General features: G+C 44.1%; 1 protein-coding gene across 4 annotated transcripts in view; it reads left to right on the plus strand.

The window, feature by feature from the left end:
- b3gat1a (beta-1,3-glucuronyltransferase 1 (glucuronosyltransferase P) a) overlaps positions 1 to 16,679 on the plus strand; it is a 29,718-nt gene that overhangs the window by 8,577 nt on the left and 4,462 nt on the right. Inside the window, exons 2-6 of one of the 4 annotated variants that reach the window (XM_060074270.1) lie at positions 5,843 to 6,019; positions 7,018 to 7,160; positions 9,477 to 9,548; positions 9,674 to 10,185; positions 14,956 to 15,252. In XM_060074270.1, coding sequence (XP_059930253.1) covers positions 7,049 to 7,160; positions 9,477 to 9,548; positions 9,674 to 10,185; positions 14,956 to 15,252 — 993 coding nt within the window. In that variant the 5' untranslated portion in view covers positions 5,843 to 6,019; positions 7,018 to 7,048. The remainder of the gene's footprint in view (positions 1 to 5,842; positions 6,020 to 7,017; positions 7,161 to 9,476; positions 9,549 to 9,673; positions 10,186 to 14,955; positions 15,253 to 16,679) is intronic. The other 3 variants (XM_060074271.1, XM_060074272.1, XM_060074273.1) reach the window with 3 other exon arrangements.

Consider the following 16,679-nt stretch of genomic DNA (forward strand, 5'->3'; position numbering starts at 1 on the left):
TTGATTGGAGCCATTCCCTCATGTAAAATGGCGTCCCCCCAGGGAGCTCATTATAAACACTGGACAGAGCCTCTTCCATCAACCCCCTTCCCACAGCAGCACAAGTCTTCAGACTTTGGTTTGTACGATACAGGAAATTCTTACCCATGCTTAATGTTTAGCACAAGGACGAAAGAAATACATAGAGTTGTCATAGACAAGGGTTAGTGTGTGTGTGTGTGTGTGTGTGTGTGTGTGTTCAACTCACACCTGTGGTACAAGATAAATCAGAAGAAAGCAAAGTGCTTAACCTGGTGATGTGAATGTGGAACGCCAACACACACACACACACACACACACACACACACACACACACACACACACACACACACACACACACACACACACGTTAAAATGGGCTAATTGCTTTCCACCTCACACTCTACATACAGTATATGGTCCCTGTGTCAAGCTGAATGGAAATAATTCCAATAAACTTGTTTGGAATTATTCTTATGGCTACATAGCATTCTTATGGCTACATATCATCAGAGTTTGTCACACAACAAATGGCATTTAATTGACTTAAACCATTTTGTTTAATCCCTTTCTTGACTCATATACAGCAAAGACAGCTGACTTCTAAGGCCTACTTACAACGCTACTGTGTACTCTGGCGTACCATTGAAGGCTAACATTAATGAAGCAACGTTAAAGCCCAGATTTGAACACAATTACCGAGTTGACAGTAGACCACTTAAGTCATTTGTGGCGTCCCCTGACGTTTCGATCTGTGGCAGAGTTTGTTTTTTAAGTGTGACACTCCCTGTTGAAACCAGCCTCACCACTGCGAGGGCATGGGAACTGATAGCATTTCATCATCATCAATCATTAGCATAACAGCATCTTTTCAAGCACTTATTCATGAAAATGCAATCTAAACCACTGCTGGGCATGGAGCTGAAAGAGCACTGCGCTGCACTTTGCATCTGCTTTAAACCGTGTTTTAGTGGGAGCACACGCATTGGGCGTGTGTCGCTGACGCGTGCACACTGCCAGGGTCATTGAAGCGCGGGGCGCCCTCAGCCGGGCCCACGCCTGGCACTCCCCCGACGCCACCCCCCTGCGTGTGGCGTTGTCTGCAGAAAGATTGAGTTTCAAAGTCACCACTGTGCTCCCCCCACGCTCCCCTCTTCAAAGTCAGAGCGCACGGGCTGCGAACCTGGCATCAGCAGACGCACAGTCGCTGTGGCAACAATGTTCCGGGTGTGTCATCTTACAGTACCCCCGAGCTTTTTAGACAAACAAATCAATAAATGCAACGTCACAGTGTATAGTTTCGTGTCTTACATTCCTAACCTTCAGGAGACCCGACCTGAGAGTCATTGGAGAGGGACCTGGAAGATGAGATGAATGATGTCAATTTTTCGTTTTTCATTTCTTTTTGATGAATTGGGATCTATTATGGACTCTCCATATCGTCGCAGGGCCTGCATAATAAGTGTCCCTTTATTGGGATCGTACTTCTAAATGTCATAGGGACATTCTTCGCATACCATTTGTGCAGCATAGTGAGTTTTTACACATACATACTTACAAAATAGGACAATTCAATTCCGGTTAACAAAAGTTATTAGTTAGTTAGTTATAGTAAATTAAATGTGAAAATATTTTTTTACACATAGGACCAAATTCAAAATCACATTATTATTGGTCTTGTTAATGTATTGCATTACATAAAGGAAGCTTTCACGTGTACAGGCAGTGAATGACAAATGATAAGGTAGTGGTTAATTACAAAAGCTATTAGATGAAACTCTACCACAAATTTGTTCATGTTTTTTTTCGGGCTGGTAGGTTGAAGGCTAATGACATCATGTCATCAATATAAATAACACATACAACGCGCTGAACGATTATAATTATAATTATGTAATTAAGTAAACACCACGTCCAGTCCAGAACAAATTAGCAGTTAATTCAGCTATTGTTATGTGCTATGTTTGACTTTTCAACGCATGCCCAATTTATATGTCTTGATCTAAGTATTCCGTCAGACACCCACAAATTAGTATGCTACTCAGTTGTCATGCTTATTTACAGAAAATCTCTCAGGCTAAACTAGAAGCCCTACATTTCTTCCCAGATCCCGTATGTCTAATAAGCAATGATCAGATTCATAAGGAAGTGTTCTTCCTCCACGGGGCCAAATAATTGGGGGACTTTTAGGTTAGACGCAACCAAAAGAAAATACAGAAACAGAAAAATTGCAGCTTTTGCCCTCATTAGGAGAACTCTAAACTCAGTGGAGCTGGCTAGCGAGTCAGCCCGGCATGATAGAAATAGGCCAACAGAAAGGTCCAGAAGAGTGTTAGTCCCTAATCTCCGCTCATTATCTAAAGAATATAGGGTCACCGGTCGTCACCTTTGATCTCACGCTCTGGCATAATAAGTCTGAGTGAAAGCCTCATGTGACGCGGGCTGTGTTTGGAGCACCCATGCCCTGAACTAGCCCACCCACTGTAATAATGAGATAAATGGTGTGTGCAGCCCGTATATTTCCAGCTTTTCTGCCATTTCAAAGTCAAGGGTCTTTAATGGATGAAGTTTAATAAATTAGCAGATTAAATAAATTGAAGGATATGTTCTGACACTTACTATAAAAATTATATAATGCAACGGTGTGCGGCGCATTTCAACATAACAGCGCTCATTATAAATGCTCATTACACAATGATGCCCAATTGGCATGGGTCATAACCATGGGAATAACACCTCCCCCCTCCTTCATAATATGTCAAAATAAATGTTGTTGTAATACGAGCTGGAAACAGGGGGTTATTTTTCACTTGCATTCCTTACGACTATACAGACATAGTTAATGTTATTAATAGGTTGGTTTGTGTTGACACATGATCAATGCAAAATTGTGATCCTATTTCAGAACTAGAAGCACATAATTGTTTACAGACAATATTATGCTCTGTGGAAGAGGACTTTTCTGCATATGAAGTACCTTTCAGAGATGTAACATTTACTGGCTTTGATTGAAAAAGAAGACTCTTGGATATTATAATTGCAAAACATTTATTAACGTTTCTGAAATATCAGTGGACCGTGTCACAATATATACTAACTTGCAACGATGGCTGCGTACGGTTTTATTATGGGTAAATCTTCATTAGTTATGAGTAGTCAAAAGACACACTCCGCCTCGGCATTCGGACCTCTTCAACACCTCAACACTATTATCTCTGTCAAATGTGAACTAAACCTAATATGATCTATTTCTGTCTGACACCCGCATGAAGACCTCAATAAGATAGACATCAATACTGATCCATCGTTGCCCTGGCGGTAACCAGCGCTCAGTATTTTGGCGTGCTCCAGTGTGAGACCAATAAATTAATCTAGCCGTTTGAATGATTGGACAGACCGGGTCCAGAATGTCTCCAGAGGGGCCCCTATTCCCCCCTTGAGCGGAGGATGGAGCCTCGAAAATGAGGCCATGGAGAAGCAAGCATGGAGGAGATAGTGTTATTATTGGTCCCAGCGAAACAGGAGCTGGGAGCCCAGGGAGTGCAAAGCATTAGAGGCAGACCCGATTAAAAAAAAAGGTAACTTTACCCCCCCCCCCCCCCCACCACCCACCTCGTCTGTATGCCTTTGAAGGCTCTGCAGAGAAGAGGGAGACAGAGAGACAGAGAGCTAGAGAGCACGGGAGAGAGAGAGATACGTTAGAAAAAAGGGATAAAGGGGAGCGTTGCATATTGCAGACATCATTGCCGCGTTGCACAATGATGCACTGTGCAATTACTACATAAATGGCTTTATTGTACATGAGTAGAGCGGTTGTACACGGCTGATATCTTTCGGATACATGCAATACTTTTTCTCAATAATCTTCTCTTGTTTTGGTTGATTGTGATTCCCTACAACGTTTCTAACAAACGTTTCACAAAGTTAGGTGATATTGTGGAAGGAAACGGGAGCACTAACTGAAAATTCATTTGCTATTCCGATCCTCGTTCTATGCTGCAAGGTTAAGCGAATGTCTTTGACAAATATGTCAACCTGTCTAAAGTCTCTGTTTCAATGATATTACTTCCAAAAAGACATTAAAACCCAAAAAAAACAATCATGCAGCAACTTTTTACAGATGGCTTTGCCGCTGCGCCGACGCATTAATGAGCAGCAGGTGCGCTGCTCTTTACAGCTGGTTAACCAGTGTTGACGCACAACACAGTCGTGGCTCGCCGTGGGCCATCAGCTCTACGCAGTGTGTGGCACAGGATTCTCACTCTCTCACTCTCTCACGCAGGAGAGTTGAGGTGCTTCGGCTGCAACACTCACCGAGGCCATCTGGGTACTCTGCCATGTGTGAAGCCGGCTAGGTGGCGCGGGTAGCTCTATCCCAGCTCCGGTTTGTTTGGGTTTTAATTGGAAAAATATACGGTCACGATGGCTGGAGCCAAATGTGATTGTGCGCATTTAACGGTGGTGTGAGGAGTGTTGCCTCACCAGTGAGCAGATCCACAACCACACACACACACACGTTATTTCCTTTAAACCAAGTATTGTGGAGTGACTTCACTGGTGGCTCTAAAGAGTGGACAGTCTAATATCTTATGTTTTGTTCTTGTATCACTAAATTGCCTTCTGCACTAGATTATGTCTGTTGAGTTCCATTTTCAAACCAGCAGAAGCAGGCAAGCTATAAAGAAACCTTTTCTATTGTGCCATCAGTGTTAAGCTTGCCCAGATACTACAGCAATACCTCCTTTCTTATTGCAGGGCATGTTACTGTCATCTGCTGATTTGTGTAAAGGAACATGGTGATATTCATCTTTTGCTCCAATTTCAAGCCCATTCATTCTCCCGCACTCAGAAGCACCCTCCGACGTGATCATATGCCTAGGAGATCTGATGACAGCTCAAGGCAATCCGGCAAGAGGATTGTTTTCAAATCTTGTGCACATCAAAAGAAACCCGTCTCTCCCTATGGCATTACTGGGTCATGGGTAATTAGCTTTTTTTCATTTTTTTTTTCATATTACAGCACTCCTCAATTAATGGAGAAAAGGGAAAAATGTAGATGAAATAAAATAAAATTCAGACAATCGCCCTCTTTTTCCTCTTTTTTTTTTTCGCGAGCATCAAAAATATTTCGTTTACCTGATCAACCAACAGGAAGCATCTAAAAATACCCTAAGCGGCTGCCCAACGGGATCTAAGTGAGCAGGAGAGGAATGGGCTTCCTGAGTGTCATATTATCGTGGGTGCACTATAGCAGCAATGTTTCCTCAGATGTGTTTGAATGGGGACATGGGGCTGTGCGTGTGTTCACAGTGTTTATTTTGTCACCGCCCCTGGCACCAGAGACAGCGTGGTGGTGACTAGCGCTTTTTCCCTTCCTCCGTATTACGTCGTTAAAACAAATAAAAATAGCAGCACGTCCTGCTGCCGCACACAGTAGCTCCTGACACAAAGCCAATAGGAGGTAGCTCTCTGTGTGCGCTAATTAACGTAGCTATGTATTCAGTATATTAACCGTTCCAATTATTAAAACAGGACCAAGGCTAAATTGGTATGCGCGGTTGCAACAGAAGGCTGCGGTTTGAACAGAGAACATTTCTCTGGCACATGAACGCATTCGAGTTCCGTTACAGGATCGTTGTGGTGGAATGCATTTACTGTTAGTGAATTATAATGAGTCCGTTGATGTTAAATATGGAATGACAATGTTCCATAGTCTAGCCATGTGATTCAGTCATGGAAGGAAGGAGAGAGTTAAGAGGAAGGAATTGTGAAAAATAACAAAATCTGGAATTGACAAACCACTTTGATCTCATCCTTTTATTAGATCACAGTTGTGCCCTCCTGTCTGCCTGAGATGGACAAGGCAGAAAAAAGGTGTATCAATGAAATTATTGGCTGACATGTCATGGAGGATCCCGCCCCTTCACTGCTCATCCATTATGCCGTTTGGCTTCCCCGGCAACGCTACACCAATGGTGTCATGATCCAGTTCTAACTGTGGGTAAGGGTCTGGAGCTTACTGTCACCGTGTCTGTGGTTCTTTCTGAATTACTTATTATTTCTACAAGGATGAACAGTATGCCACACAGGTTTAACAAGGTTTCCATCACGAAGCAGGGTAATAATAACCATATTTTATCAGATATTATTTTTTACATGTGTTTCTACAAAAATAAAGGAAAAATATAAATTTTACTCAATCAAGCCCATTAATGATTTCTACATTTTAAAGCAAAGTACTGGGCTGTGTCCCAAAGCAATCCCAACCCCTTCTTAACATATCATCTTATAGTTACATTAAGAAGTGTTTATGTCACAGATTCATATAATAACCAAAGATGGAAAGATATTGAAGATGCAGCAGTCTATGACATGTTTTACAAGAAGATCACCCTCTTCATGTGTTCATTTTGAACAAAAAAGGGTAATAAAAAAACCAAGACCAATTTAGTTACCAGTGGAGAGCGTGTGTGTGGCATATAGTTGCATCAGGCACATTCACTTTGAAATGAGGCCCCCCTTTGCCTGGCAGCTTTCCGAGGGAACGGAGGAATGAAGACGGAACTATAAACTATAATTGGCGCAATTATGTTAGAATTAAGTTACTACCACTTTCTTTCGTTAAGGGATCACTGATGCGAAAGGGCCCTGCTCCATCAGAAATGCCATGCCGATAATCAATACTGCAGCGTATTTGAAGAGTCAATGTTTCTTGGGCACATTGATTAGAAATGCTTTAGTATGTGTTTTTCAAGTAGCCAATTTATGCCTGAATTTATTTAAGTTCATTAATCAAATATATTAAAAAAGTGAAAATATCTTCTGAAGATGCCCAGAGTATGGCAATCATAAAAAAAGGAGCAGAATTTAGAGAAGAGGAAGAGTGTAATTTCAAACATCAAAAGAAGAAAGACGGTTCTACAATTTCCCTTTGATGTTGGCACAATTCCAGAATCAATTATCCTAATTCCCCTTCCCCTCTCTGTCCTTCCTGCACAGGTAATGCCGAGCCACATAACCAATCCTGGAGATGCCGAAAAGAAGAGATATTCTTGCCATCGTGTTGATTGTGTTACCCTGGACTCTGCTCATCACCGTTTGGCACCAAAGTGCTATCGCGCCACTCCTTGCCATCCGCAAGGGTATGCAAATTCCTCCGTCCTGCATTCCACCAGGTTCATTACACATTGGAGAGATAGAGCCACATGACATGCCAACAATGGCTATTCTCAAAAATCTATACTTGTTAGGTATCTGTTGATACATACAGCATTGTGTTTTTTGTTATATATTTTAAATAGGCCCATTGTAAAAGCGAAAGAAACAAAAGTGCCTCTAATAATTATTGTTATTGGTGAACAACATGATTGAGATAAAACATTACAGAAAACAAAAATTGGGGAAGGTTGGGGAATTCCTTGTTTTTCTTACTGTCGACATCCCACATGAAATAACCAGAAGCCAGTGTTTTCCTCTGGCTCCCAGGGCATTGCTTTACGACGAGCAGCTACATTCTCACCTCGGGTGCTGTAGGTGACCATTGTTGCCTAAAAGCACACCAAAACATGCCAGATAGGTTCATTATGTCCACAGTATGTCCCATTTTCACATTTATTTATTGATTAATTTTGTAGTGTTTACTGAAAATGAGTGTAACAAACAAATAAACCTGTCTGTGTGCTATTGCACACACACATATACACACGCACACACACGACACACGACACACACACACACACACACACACACACACACACACACACACACACACACACACACACACACCTACTTTTGCGCACGTGTTATCATCAATGGCTATTGTCAGGATTTAGTCTGTTGAGCGACCAATGGAGTGCCTAGTCTGTGCTGGGCTGTAACGTCACAGGAATCAGTAGCCCATAATAGGTGCATGTCTGACGTTTGCAGCGTTGCTACAGACCAGAATGATGAGCAGGGGAAAAATGTGTTGCTATTGGTCGTTGTGTATGTTGTGTGTGTATATATATCTATATATATATATATAGATATAGATATAGATATAGATATATAGATATATATACACAAAATGCAAGATTCAAATTTGTACATACTATAATTTGAAAATAATTCTGAATTCCTTCAGGTATATAATCACATTTGGTTCCATTTCATTATATATCGTTCCTTCACATTTTATTCTTTCACATTCCTTATGATGCACAAGTAACATTCAAAAATGCTTTCAGTATAGGCATTTGAAACCCAGATATAGATCCCATACAAAATCTGCACTATTGAGCAAAAGCTAAATGTTTATTGTATGTTTACCCCATTAACAATGAATTATACACGGTAAATAACTAACTACACAAAGCTCACATGAGAGCTCTAATTTATTTTCCCACAAGAGACCACAAACCAGCAGTGTGAAATGTCAAGTACACTGCACGGTGACCAAAAACCAAATTAGACTGACATAAAATCAATACCGGTCCTTCCCCTCAGCTCTACACTAGCCCACAAAGACTTATGCGAGGAGCAGTCCGGCTGTATGTATACGTGAGCTGCACAGTCTCTCGCATTGTCCTCGAGGAAAAAGCCTTAAATCAACCTCATTAAATAAAATCCTAATTAAGACAACAAATAACTATGTGGCACGCAGATTTGGCCCAGCCTTGTCCACAGGCTATCCTTTGTTTGATCTTTGACGAGTACCTCAAGGTTTTTGGCAGGGGATGGGGGGGGGGGGGGGGTCACTGGCAGGCAACGTGCAACATCTGGTCATCAGCAGATTGTGTTAATCTGTGTGGCGCAAATAGAGGCAAAAAAATAATCCTCTTTATGTTTGAGGTGTGAAAATGGAGCTAGGCCAAAACAGTGATAAAGATTGCCACCATGAGCCGTGGCACATTGATGAAATATATGAATGATCCTAATGATTTCGTAATTAGATTCTATTCATCATAGCCCGTGCTATTAGGCTGCCCCATCATGCCCTTTAGCACTGCGGTAAAGCCACTGTGTCTCACTGCCTTCACGTTGCAGATTCCATTTGGGGGAGTTTTCCTAGCCAAGCAAGCACGGTAGACATTGATAAAGCAAAACTGTGCTCAACAAAAAGATTATTAGGGATCTCTAAAGATGGGCCGTGTATTGGCTTTTAATCACCACAGTCTTATTTGAACCCAATTCCCTGCATGTATCATGATTGGTTTTTTATCGTCCATATTGTGTCAGCGTAATGACTATTTGAAACACCTTTTAATGCAGCAGGGCAAAGGGAAAGTATCAAATAATCACTTGATACCTTCAACTATGCATGTTGCCGTATCACTGCTCCCTCCTTTTTCTTTTTTCATATTCTCAGTGGAGTTTCTAGACACAGCAGTGCTCTTGCCCTCCCAATGCCCCTGGCCCCCTGCATCACTGTCCATCAAGCTGTGATATCCTCTCTCAGTGACTGCTTTCACTTTTTGCAGCCTGTCACCACCTAGTAAAAGAGATCTATATCTTACCAGAGAGGCTTGCAGTCCAACGCCACCGACTCTCAGGTACACTTTCCCCCATTGGGTTCCGATACACAGAGCGGGCAGCCCAGGGGTTAGCTAACACCTTACACGTGTTCTCCCACCCGCCCCCAAAACCCCACCCCCTGCCCCTTACCCCCTATCCACAGATGATGGCGGCGAGGGAAAGAAGGAGTCCGGTGGGCAGGCACAGGACTCCAAGGAGTACTGCGCGTCGGACAAGGACATCGTTGAGGTGGTGAGGACGGAGTACGTGTACACGCGGCCCCCGCCCTGGTCCGACGTGCTGCCCACCATCCACATCATCACGCCCACCTACAGCCGGCCGGTGCAGAAGGCGGAGCTGACGCGGCTGGCCAACACCTTCCTGCACGTGGCCAACCTCCACTGGATCCTGGTGGAGGACTCACAGCGGCGGACCCCCCTGGTCACGCGGCTGCTCAGAGACACGGGGCTCAACTACACCCACCTCAACGTGGAGACCCCCAGGAACTATAAGCTACGGGGGGACACGCGGGACCCCCGGATACCCCGGGGAACCATGCAGAGGAACCTGGCCCTACGCTGGCTGAGGGAGACCTTCAACGCCAACAGCAGCCAGCCGGGCATCGTCTACTTTGCGGACGACGACAATACGTACAGCCTGGAGCTCTTCGAGGAGGTGAGTGATGACCAGCGATGATGAGTGATCAGTCATTGTCGGGCTGCGTCCGGACTTCTGATCAGCCCGAAGCTGAGTATACGGTACATTTTGATGTATCGGGCACCGATGCAAAGTACTTTTATTCTCACCATTGACAGAGACAAAGACATCTGAATGTTACAGTTTACAGGCTGTTACTGTTTAAAAAGGATAACTGCACCGACCCGTAGAACAAAATTCTACGTGGTCTCGTTTTGGACCACTCTCAAAAATGTTATTTCTGTAGTAGTGTAAGAATTTCCTGAAAACGTTTAGACAATTCGATCTGTGTATCCCTGTGAAGCCCGGATGAAGCACCCACTATCAAGGAACCACGCATGAGTGAGGTCTAGATTTAGAACCCTTGTCACGTAATATAACAAGAAGCAATTCATTTGAAGGCGGAAAGCAGGCCGGTTGAGACGTGGGGGTGTTGGTGAGTGACACAGTGGAGATGGACACAGTTCCATTGTCTGGGCTGAAAGCATACATCCCAGATCTGAACTTGGATGGAGGGCTGGCTGAAAGCGGGAGCTGGTCAGGGGGAAATTACTTAAGGCGTTACATGCGCACGCTTCAGTGGGTTGAAGACCAGAGTCGCACTGCAATTGGAATCACCTGCAGTCTTAACGGCGTGTGTGTGTTCAATTGGAGGACTAGAAACAGTCCAAGACAGCAATAAAGACTAATCCCTGTGCTGAGAAAAGGGGTCTAGCCGTGATTTGATTTGTTTTGTTTGTTGTTTTTCCTGTACACCTCATTTGTTTCTGTTTTCAGCGGGGTATCACTATGTTGTACTATTTTGGGTTGCCACTTAATTTGAGAAATACAAGAAAAGAAAGCTAATTACTTACAAGCGCATTTCCTCGTTGCCAGCCAGGCCAATTCTATCATTCAGAACTGCTTTCTCAAAGCTAAAACCGAGAGAATGCATTCTTTCTCATCTAAAAAAAGACATAATACTCAGCTTTGCTCCTAAAGTTTTCAGAAACACTAGATGCTGAAAATTAATTTAATAATTGATGAAAGATGTATTGACTGAAGTTGGGTTGCATCACTTTGAAGCACTGCATGGAAAATTAGAGTTTAATGTGAGTCGTCTCAGTTTCCTAGAACCCCAAAGCATACTTAGGCCCAATCCCATTTCTACCCCTTACCCCTTCCCCTTACCCGTTCAAAACAAGGGGTAAGGGGAAGGGGGCTGGAGCTTCGACAGCCCCCTTGAAGAATGGGAACCTGCAACAATAAAAGCAAATGCCACAATAACGTGGTGCGACAACTCCAATACAAGGGCGATATATATTCTTCAAATAATTGTCCTCCCAACATATTCAATTTGAATGTTCAGGCTGTACTATACAAGCTGCAACAAAGCAGCAAATTGAATAAAAAGAAGAATTCAAGGCCAAAGCACAAATCACAGCGCAGGCAGGGACACTATAATATAATGCCCCATTTGAAGCAAGCAAATAAATACAGCAACATAACATTAGTGTAATCTGGTTTGATTCCGTAAAAACAATACGATTCTCGTTCTTAACAATAATGAGAACAATAACCTACATTAAGTAACAGAGGTTAAAAGAAAGTTAGCAAAAGTTCTTGTTTGTGTTGCACTAAGGAGGTGAAGTATGCTTCTGGATGCTTTGATCCTCCGACCAAGTCTTCTTAAAACTTTGATGCCCAGAGCCATTCATTCAAAAGGCAGCCACGGTTCTTGATTTATTACTTGAAATTAATTCTGCTTAGGTTTTCCAAAACACCCCTTATTTCACCCAAGAGAATACCATCTCAAAAAGTTGGTTGACGCTGCCCAATGCCAACAAACGGTCCAATGGGCCCAACCTGTAGGGGGTTATTGGCTGTGGTCGGCCGAACTTCGTTGATTCACCGTTGGCCAACTTCAGCCATCATTCTATAGTTGGTGTTTATTGGGGCAGTGTGTGAGCACCTATAGCACCAATTAATTACACTGGCTTCCTGTCACTTTTGTCTGGACTAGCATGGCAGGATCACGCTATATTATCTCAGTAGGTCCCCTTGCTCCCACAACTCACTTCTTGTACTCGAAGAGCATACACATGCATATGGCAATATGGGAAAACACAAACAGAATCTCTAAGTAAGTGAGCTACATTGCAGAGAATGTGCTAGCTTGTGCTCTACTGCGCTGTACTGAGTGTAGGGCCTATTTTCCCCAAAAGCATGTACACAAAAACACAACGAAAGCCACCGAGACCTGAGAAAACTTGATACCGACACTTCAATGAGGAAATTGGGACGAGTATAACTTTCTTGCCATGGTTGTCAAAATATTGCTGCTTTACTGATATTTCCATCAAAGGTGGTAAAGACAAAAAAAAGTCACACACGGTACATTTCTAAAATAGTAACAATAAAGCTACAGCTTAATCCTGACGCTGCTCTCGATTCATGCAAAGTAAGACTGAATCTTTAAATAACTAGCTAAAAAGGTACCTGGTTTGGTTTCAATCATGCAGTGTGGAGGTGTTCCGGAGCACCGCTCATTCCCACACTGTGTGAAGCAGTCAGCTCAGGGGTCTCTGGTCCTCCCTGCATCCTGATTGCAGACAGAGCAGATGTGAGCTTGCCGAGAGGTGATGGAAGTGTTATTGGTCTGAGTCACTGAGGGGCAAATTAAGAGTGAGCGGTACCGATGGTACCGCTTGTTAAATTGTCGTCTCCGGACAAATCTGGCAACATTCCCATTCTCTAAATCTCAAATCAATGTATTCTCATAAGCTATGAGGTCACTACACAGTGTTCAAACTCTGCTGCTCTTTGATCTACAGAGCTGACCGCTCCCCGGATACAACAATACATTTTTTTACACTTATGCATGGGGCACAGGCTAACCCAGCACACCAATGGAAGAGAAACTTGCTGAAAATCATAAGCGTGTACGCACATACAGGCGGGGGCGCGCACACACACACACACACACACACACACACACACACACACACACACACACACACACACACACACACACACACACACACACACACACACACACACACACGAGCATCATTATTTCTGGCACATCGAGTTTGATTAAATTCCCTTGTTTACAGAGCTCCTTCTCCCCTCATTATAAAAAAGCCTTCCCTTTACTGATTGAGCCGACTCTTGCTGACTGGAGAGACAGACACAAGGGGAGGATGGAGTGATACAGCATCAGGGAAGGGCTGGATGTGAGAAGATTAAAGGACAAAGCCACAGACTAAGACGACAGGAGTGCCTATATAACGTCCCTGGAATCCTTCCCTGGCGAGCAGTATCAAAGCCACTTGCCCTAATTGGCCGGTTTCTGCACATTCTCCACATTCATCTATTGACTATTATTTTGACCCAGGCTCATTAAAGGGCTGCTAAGAACAATGACTTTCCACAGTTCCGAGTGGTGCGTCAGATTAATGCTGTGGAGTGGCCTGGTCAATGTGCTATATTTCACAACAATAGCATAGGAAACCATCGCTAATCGGAAAGGAAAGGCTTGAGTGTTGCCAACTTAGCGATTTTGTCGCTATATTTAGCTACTTTTCAGACCCCTTTTCAGACTTTTTTTCAAAACAGCGACAAGCGACAAATCTAGCTCCTTTTTCAGCTGTTATTGGTGACTTTTGGCGACTTTTTGAGGTGAAAGCACTATCGCTATTACCTCTTCACAACGAGCACCGGGTGCCTGCGCGGCCCCTCCCCCGTCTCAAAGCACTTACAAGCAGCCCAGTCCTCGTGCAGCAGTCCCTCCCAGCTGCTCTGTTAGCAGGAGCTAACAGGAGACGTTCACGCCTCGGCATCCGGGCTGCAAATGAATCCGCGTCCTGGCCAGCAAGCCGCCGCCGACTGATCCCGGACCCTGACGCACAGTCAGGGCGGGAAAATGTAATATTTTCTTTGTCTAAATAAAATAATAAATCGCTGTGTTACATTGACTCACACTGCCTCAGGCTCAGTCACTTCACCTCACCTCGTCCACTGTGTGTGTGTGTGTGTGTGTGTGTCTTTACCATGTCGCAGTCAAAACGTTATCAACAAAAATATAGGAAAGAGTGGGAAGCAAACACTGCTTTTAAGGGCTGGTTAAAGCCGTTTATTGTCCCGCTTGATGATAAACGAGCATAGGCCTACTGTAGCTATTGCAAGGTCGATTTCTGTGGGATGTGAAGAAACACAGTTCTACCCAAAAGCATATTCAAAAGGCAAAGCCTTACAGTTCAGCTCAAACAACGCTGCCATTTATGGTAAGCAGAATTGGGACTAAGCAAAAAATTAAAATTGTGTTTTTTTCTTATACTTCCAGTTATGCAAATTAGGCGATGACGTCATCTAGCGACTTCTGGCGACTTTTAGGAGAGCCAATAGCTACTTTCCTTCCTGAAGAGTTGGCAACACTGTGCGTTGCTCTGAGCATGTGCATAGCACCTCTTGAGATTGCGTAGATGAATGCCATGCTCGATGCACAAGTAGAAAGGGAGAAGAGATTAAACCTAGTGTACAACATCTCCAGAGACGGTTTTCACAAAGAGTGTTTACATCTCTTGTACAGGTTTTCCCGCCCGTTCAGACATAAAAAAACGTCCCCTTGAAATTCCCAACGATTTACAATTTTTTTTAATTTGAAGAGAGATCCAAGATGCTTGTATGAAGCGGGCCATGCACGCACATCACCACATTCCTTATCCCTAACAAACCTCTCACTCTGCTCCTCTCCTACTCTCCCTATAGATGAGATCGACACGGAAGGTCTCCGTTTGGCCCGTGGCGTTTGTGGGCGGCCTGCGCTATGAGTCACCCAAGGTCAACGCCGCCGGAAAGGTCTACGGCTGGAAGACCGTGTTCGACCCCCACCGACCCTTCGCCATCGACATGGCCGGCTTCGCCATCAACCTCAGGCTGGTGCTCTTCAAGCCTCAGGCCTACTTCAAGCTCCGGGGAGTGAAGGGGGGCTACCAAGAGAGCAGCTTGCTCAGAGAACTCGTCACACTCAACGACCTGGAGCCTAAAGCAGCCAATTGCACTAAGGTAACCCCTCCCCCACCTTCCTCTGCCCAACTATCTATAAACTTCTGACCAGGGGCAGTGGAACACTGCTGCATTTCCAGCTTCGCTATTCGTTTATTTTTAATCCTTGCCTAACCCGCTCACCTTTTGTTTGACCACCATTATTGGGCTTTCTTTTAACCATTATAATTGGTTCCTGATTGCTTATGTTAGTGTTGTGACTTTTATTCATTAACAGGTTTTTTGCTGCCGTGACAAAGTGATTTCCCTCAGGGCGTTAATGAAGTTAATGTGTACCTTCTTATCTATCTGATAAAGAAATCATTTAAGGAGCACAACACCACACTTATTTATCTTTTTCTTTATTTTCTCAAGCTCAGGAGCTTTAGAAATGAACAAGAACCTTTCAACCGCTTTTCCTACTTTTATGTACAGAAATATATTCTTACACTGAACGCATAAAATATTAAGGGATGATGTTATGCATGAAAAATATATAATTTCATGTAAATCAAGGGAGAATGCTGCATAATAATGCAAAGTGCATTTATCAGCACCCACAACAAGAGAGTCTTACAATAGACTGAGATTGATGACCCAGTTCTTTGAAACATTAGTGCATTTCTTACTCTACACAATATGCTCGTGCCCTGCTTAAAGGTTAGCAAAGGCTTAAAAGATTGCCAAAGTTGAGATGGAAGCAGAAAATAAACAACTCGAGCGCCCTGATTAGAATGCAGCCCGGCTCCACCGACACATACAGCCACACAGCGGCTGGCGCCGGGGCAGCACTAACCCCTCCAGGGCAGCGGCAGCAGTGCTGGCTGCCTGCTGATCCGTGCTACTCCAAAACACATGCTGGAGGCTCCTGGCCCGGTCACTCCGCTAAGCCGCTCTCTGGGCAAAGACCTGTTGGCCAGAGGAAGCTCAGAAGCCACTATCAGCCGAAACACTAGCGCAAAACACACACGCACGCACGCACGCACGCACACACACACACACACACACACACACACACACACACACACACACACACACACACACACACACACACACACACACACACACACACACACACACACACACACACACACACTTCTATGAGCCATCCAGTGGGACAGATGAGAAGCCAGAAACCTCAGGGAAGAGGAGATAGAGGAGGAGGTTGTGTGGTGAAGGAGGCGTGTAGGGGAGGGGGGTGGGTAGGAGTGTTCTACTGATTGCAGATGAGCACAAGGGGGGGGGGGGAAGATACAGGCAGAAGGGTAGACGGGGCTGGGAGGGAGATGGCAAACTGTGCGCGGGCACCTCACTTCCTTATAATCTTCCTCTTCACCACGGCAACGGTGACTATTGACCTCCCTGTACACTGGAGTAAAGCGGGAGTGGGTCCATGGCACATCTCAAACACAGATCCCCATGCATTATTCATCCCCGCTGCTGCGCCG

This window comes from Gadus macrocephalus, chromosome 16, assembly GCF_031168955.1.
Source record: "Gadus macrocephalus chromosome 16, ASM3116895v1".
Classification (NCBI taxonomy): domain Eukaryota; kingdom Metazoa; phylum Chordata; class Actinopteri; order Gadiformes; family Gadidae; genus Gadus; species Gadus macrocephalus.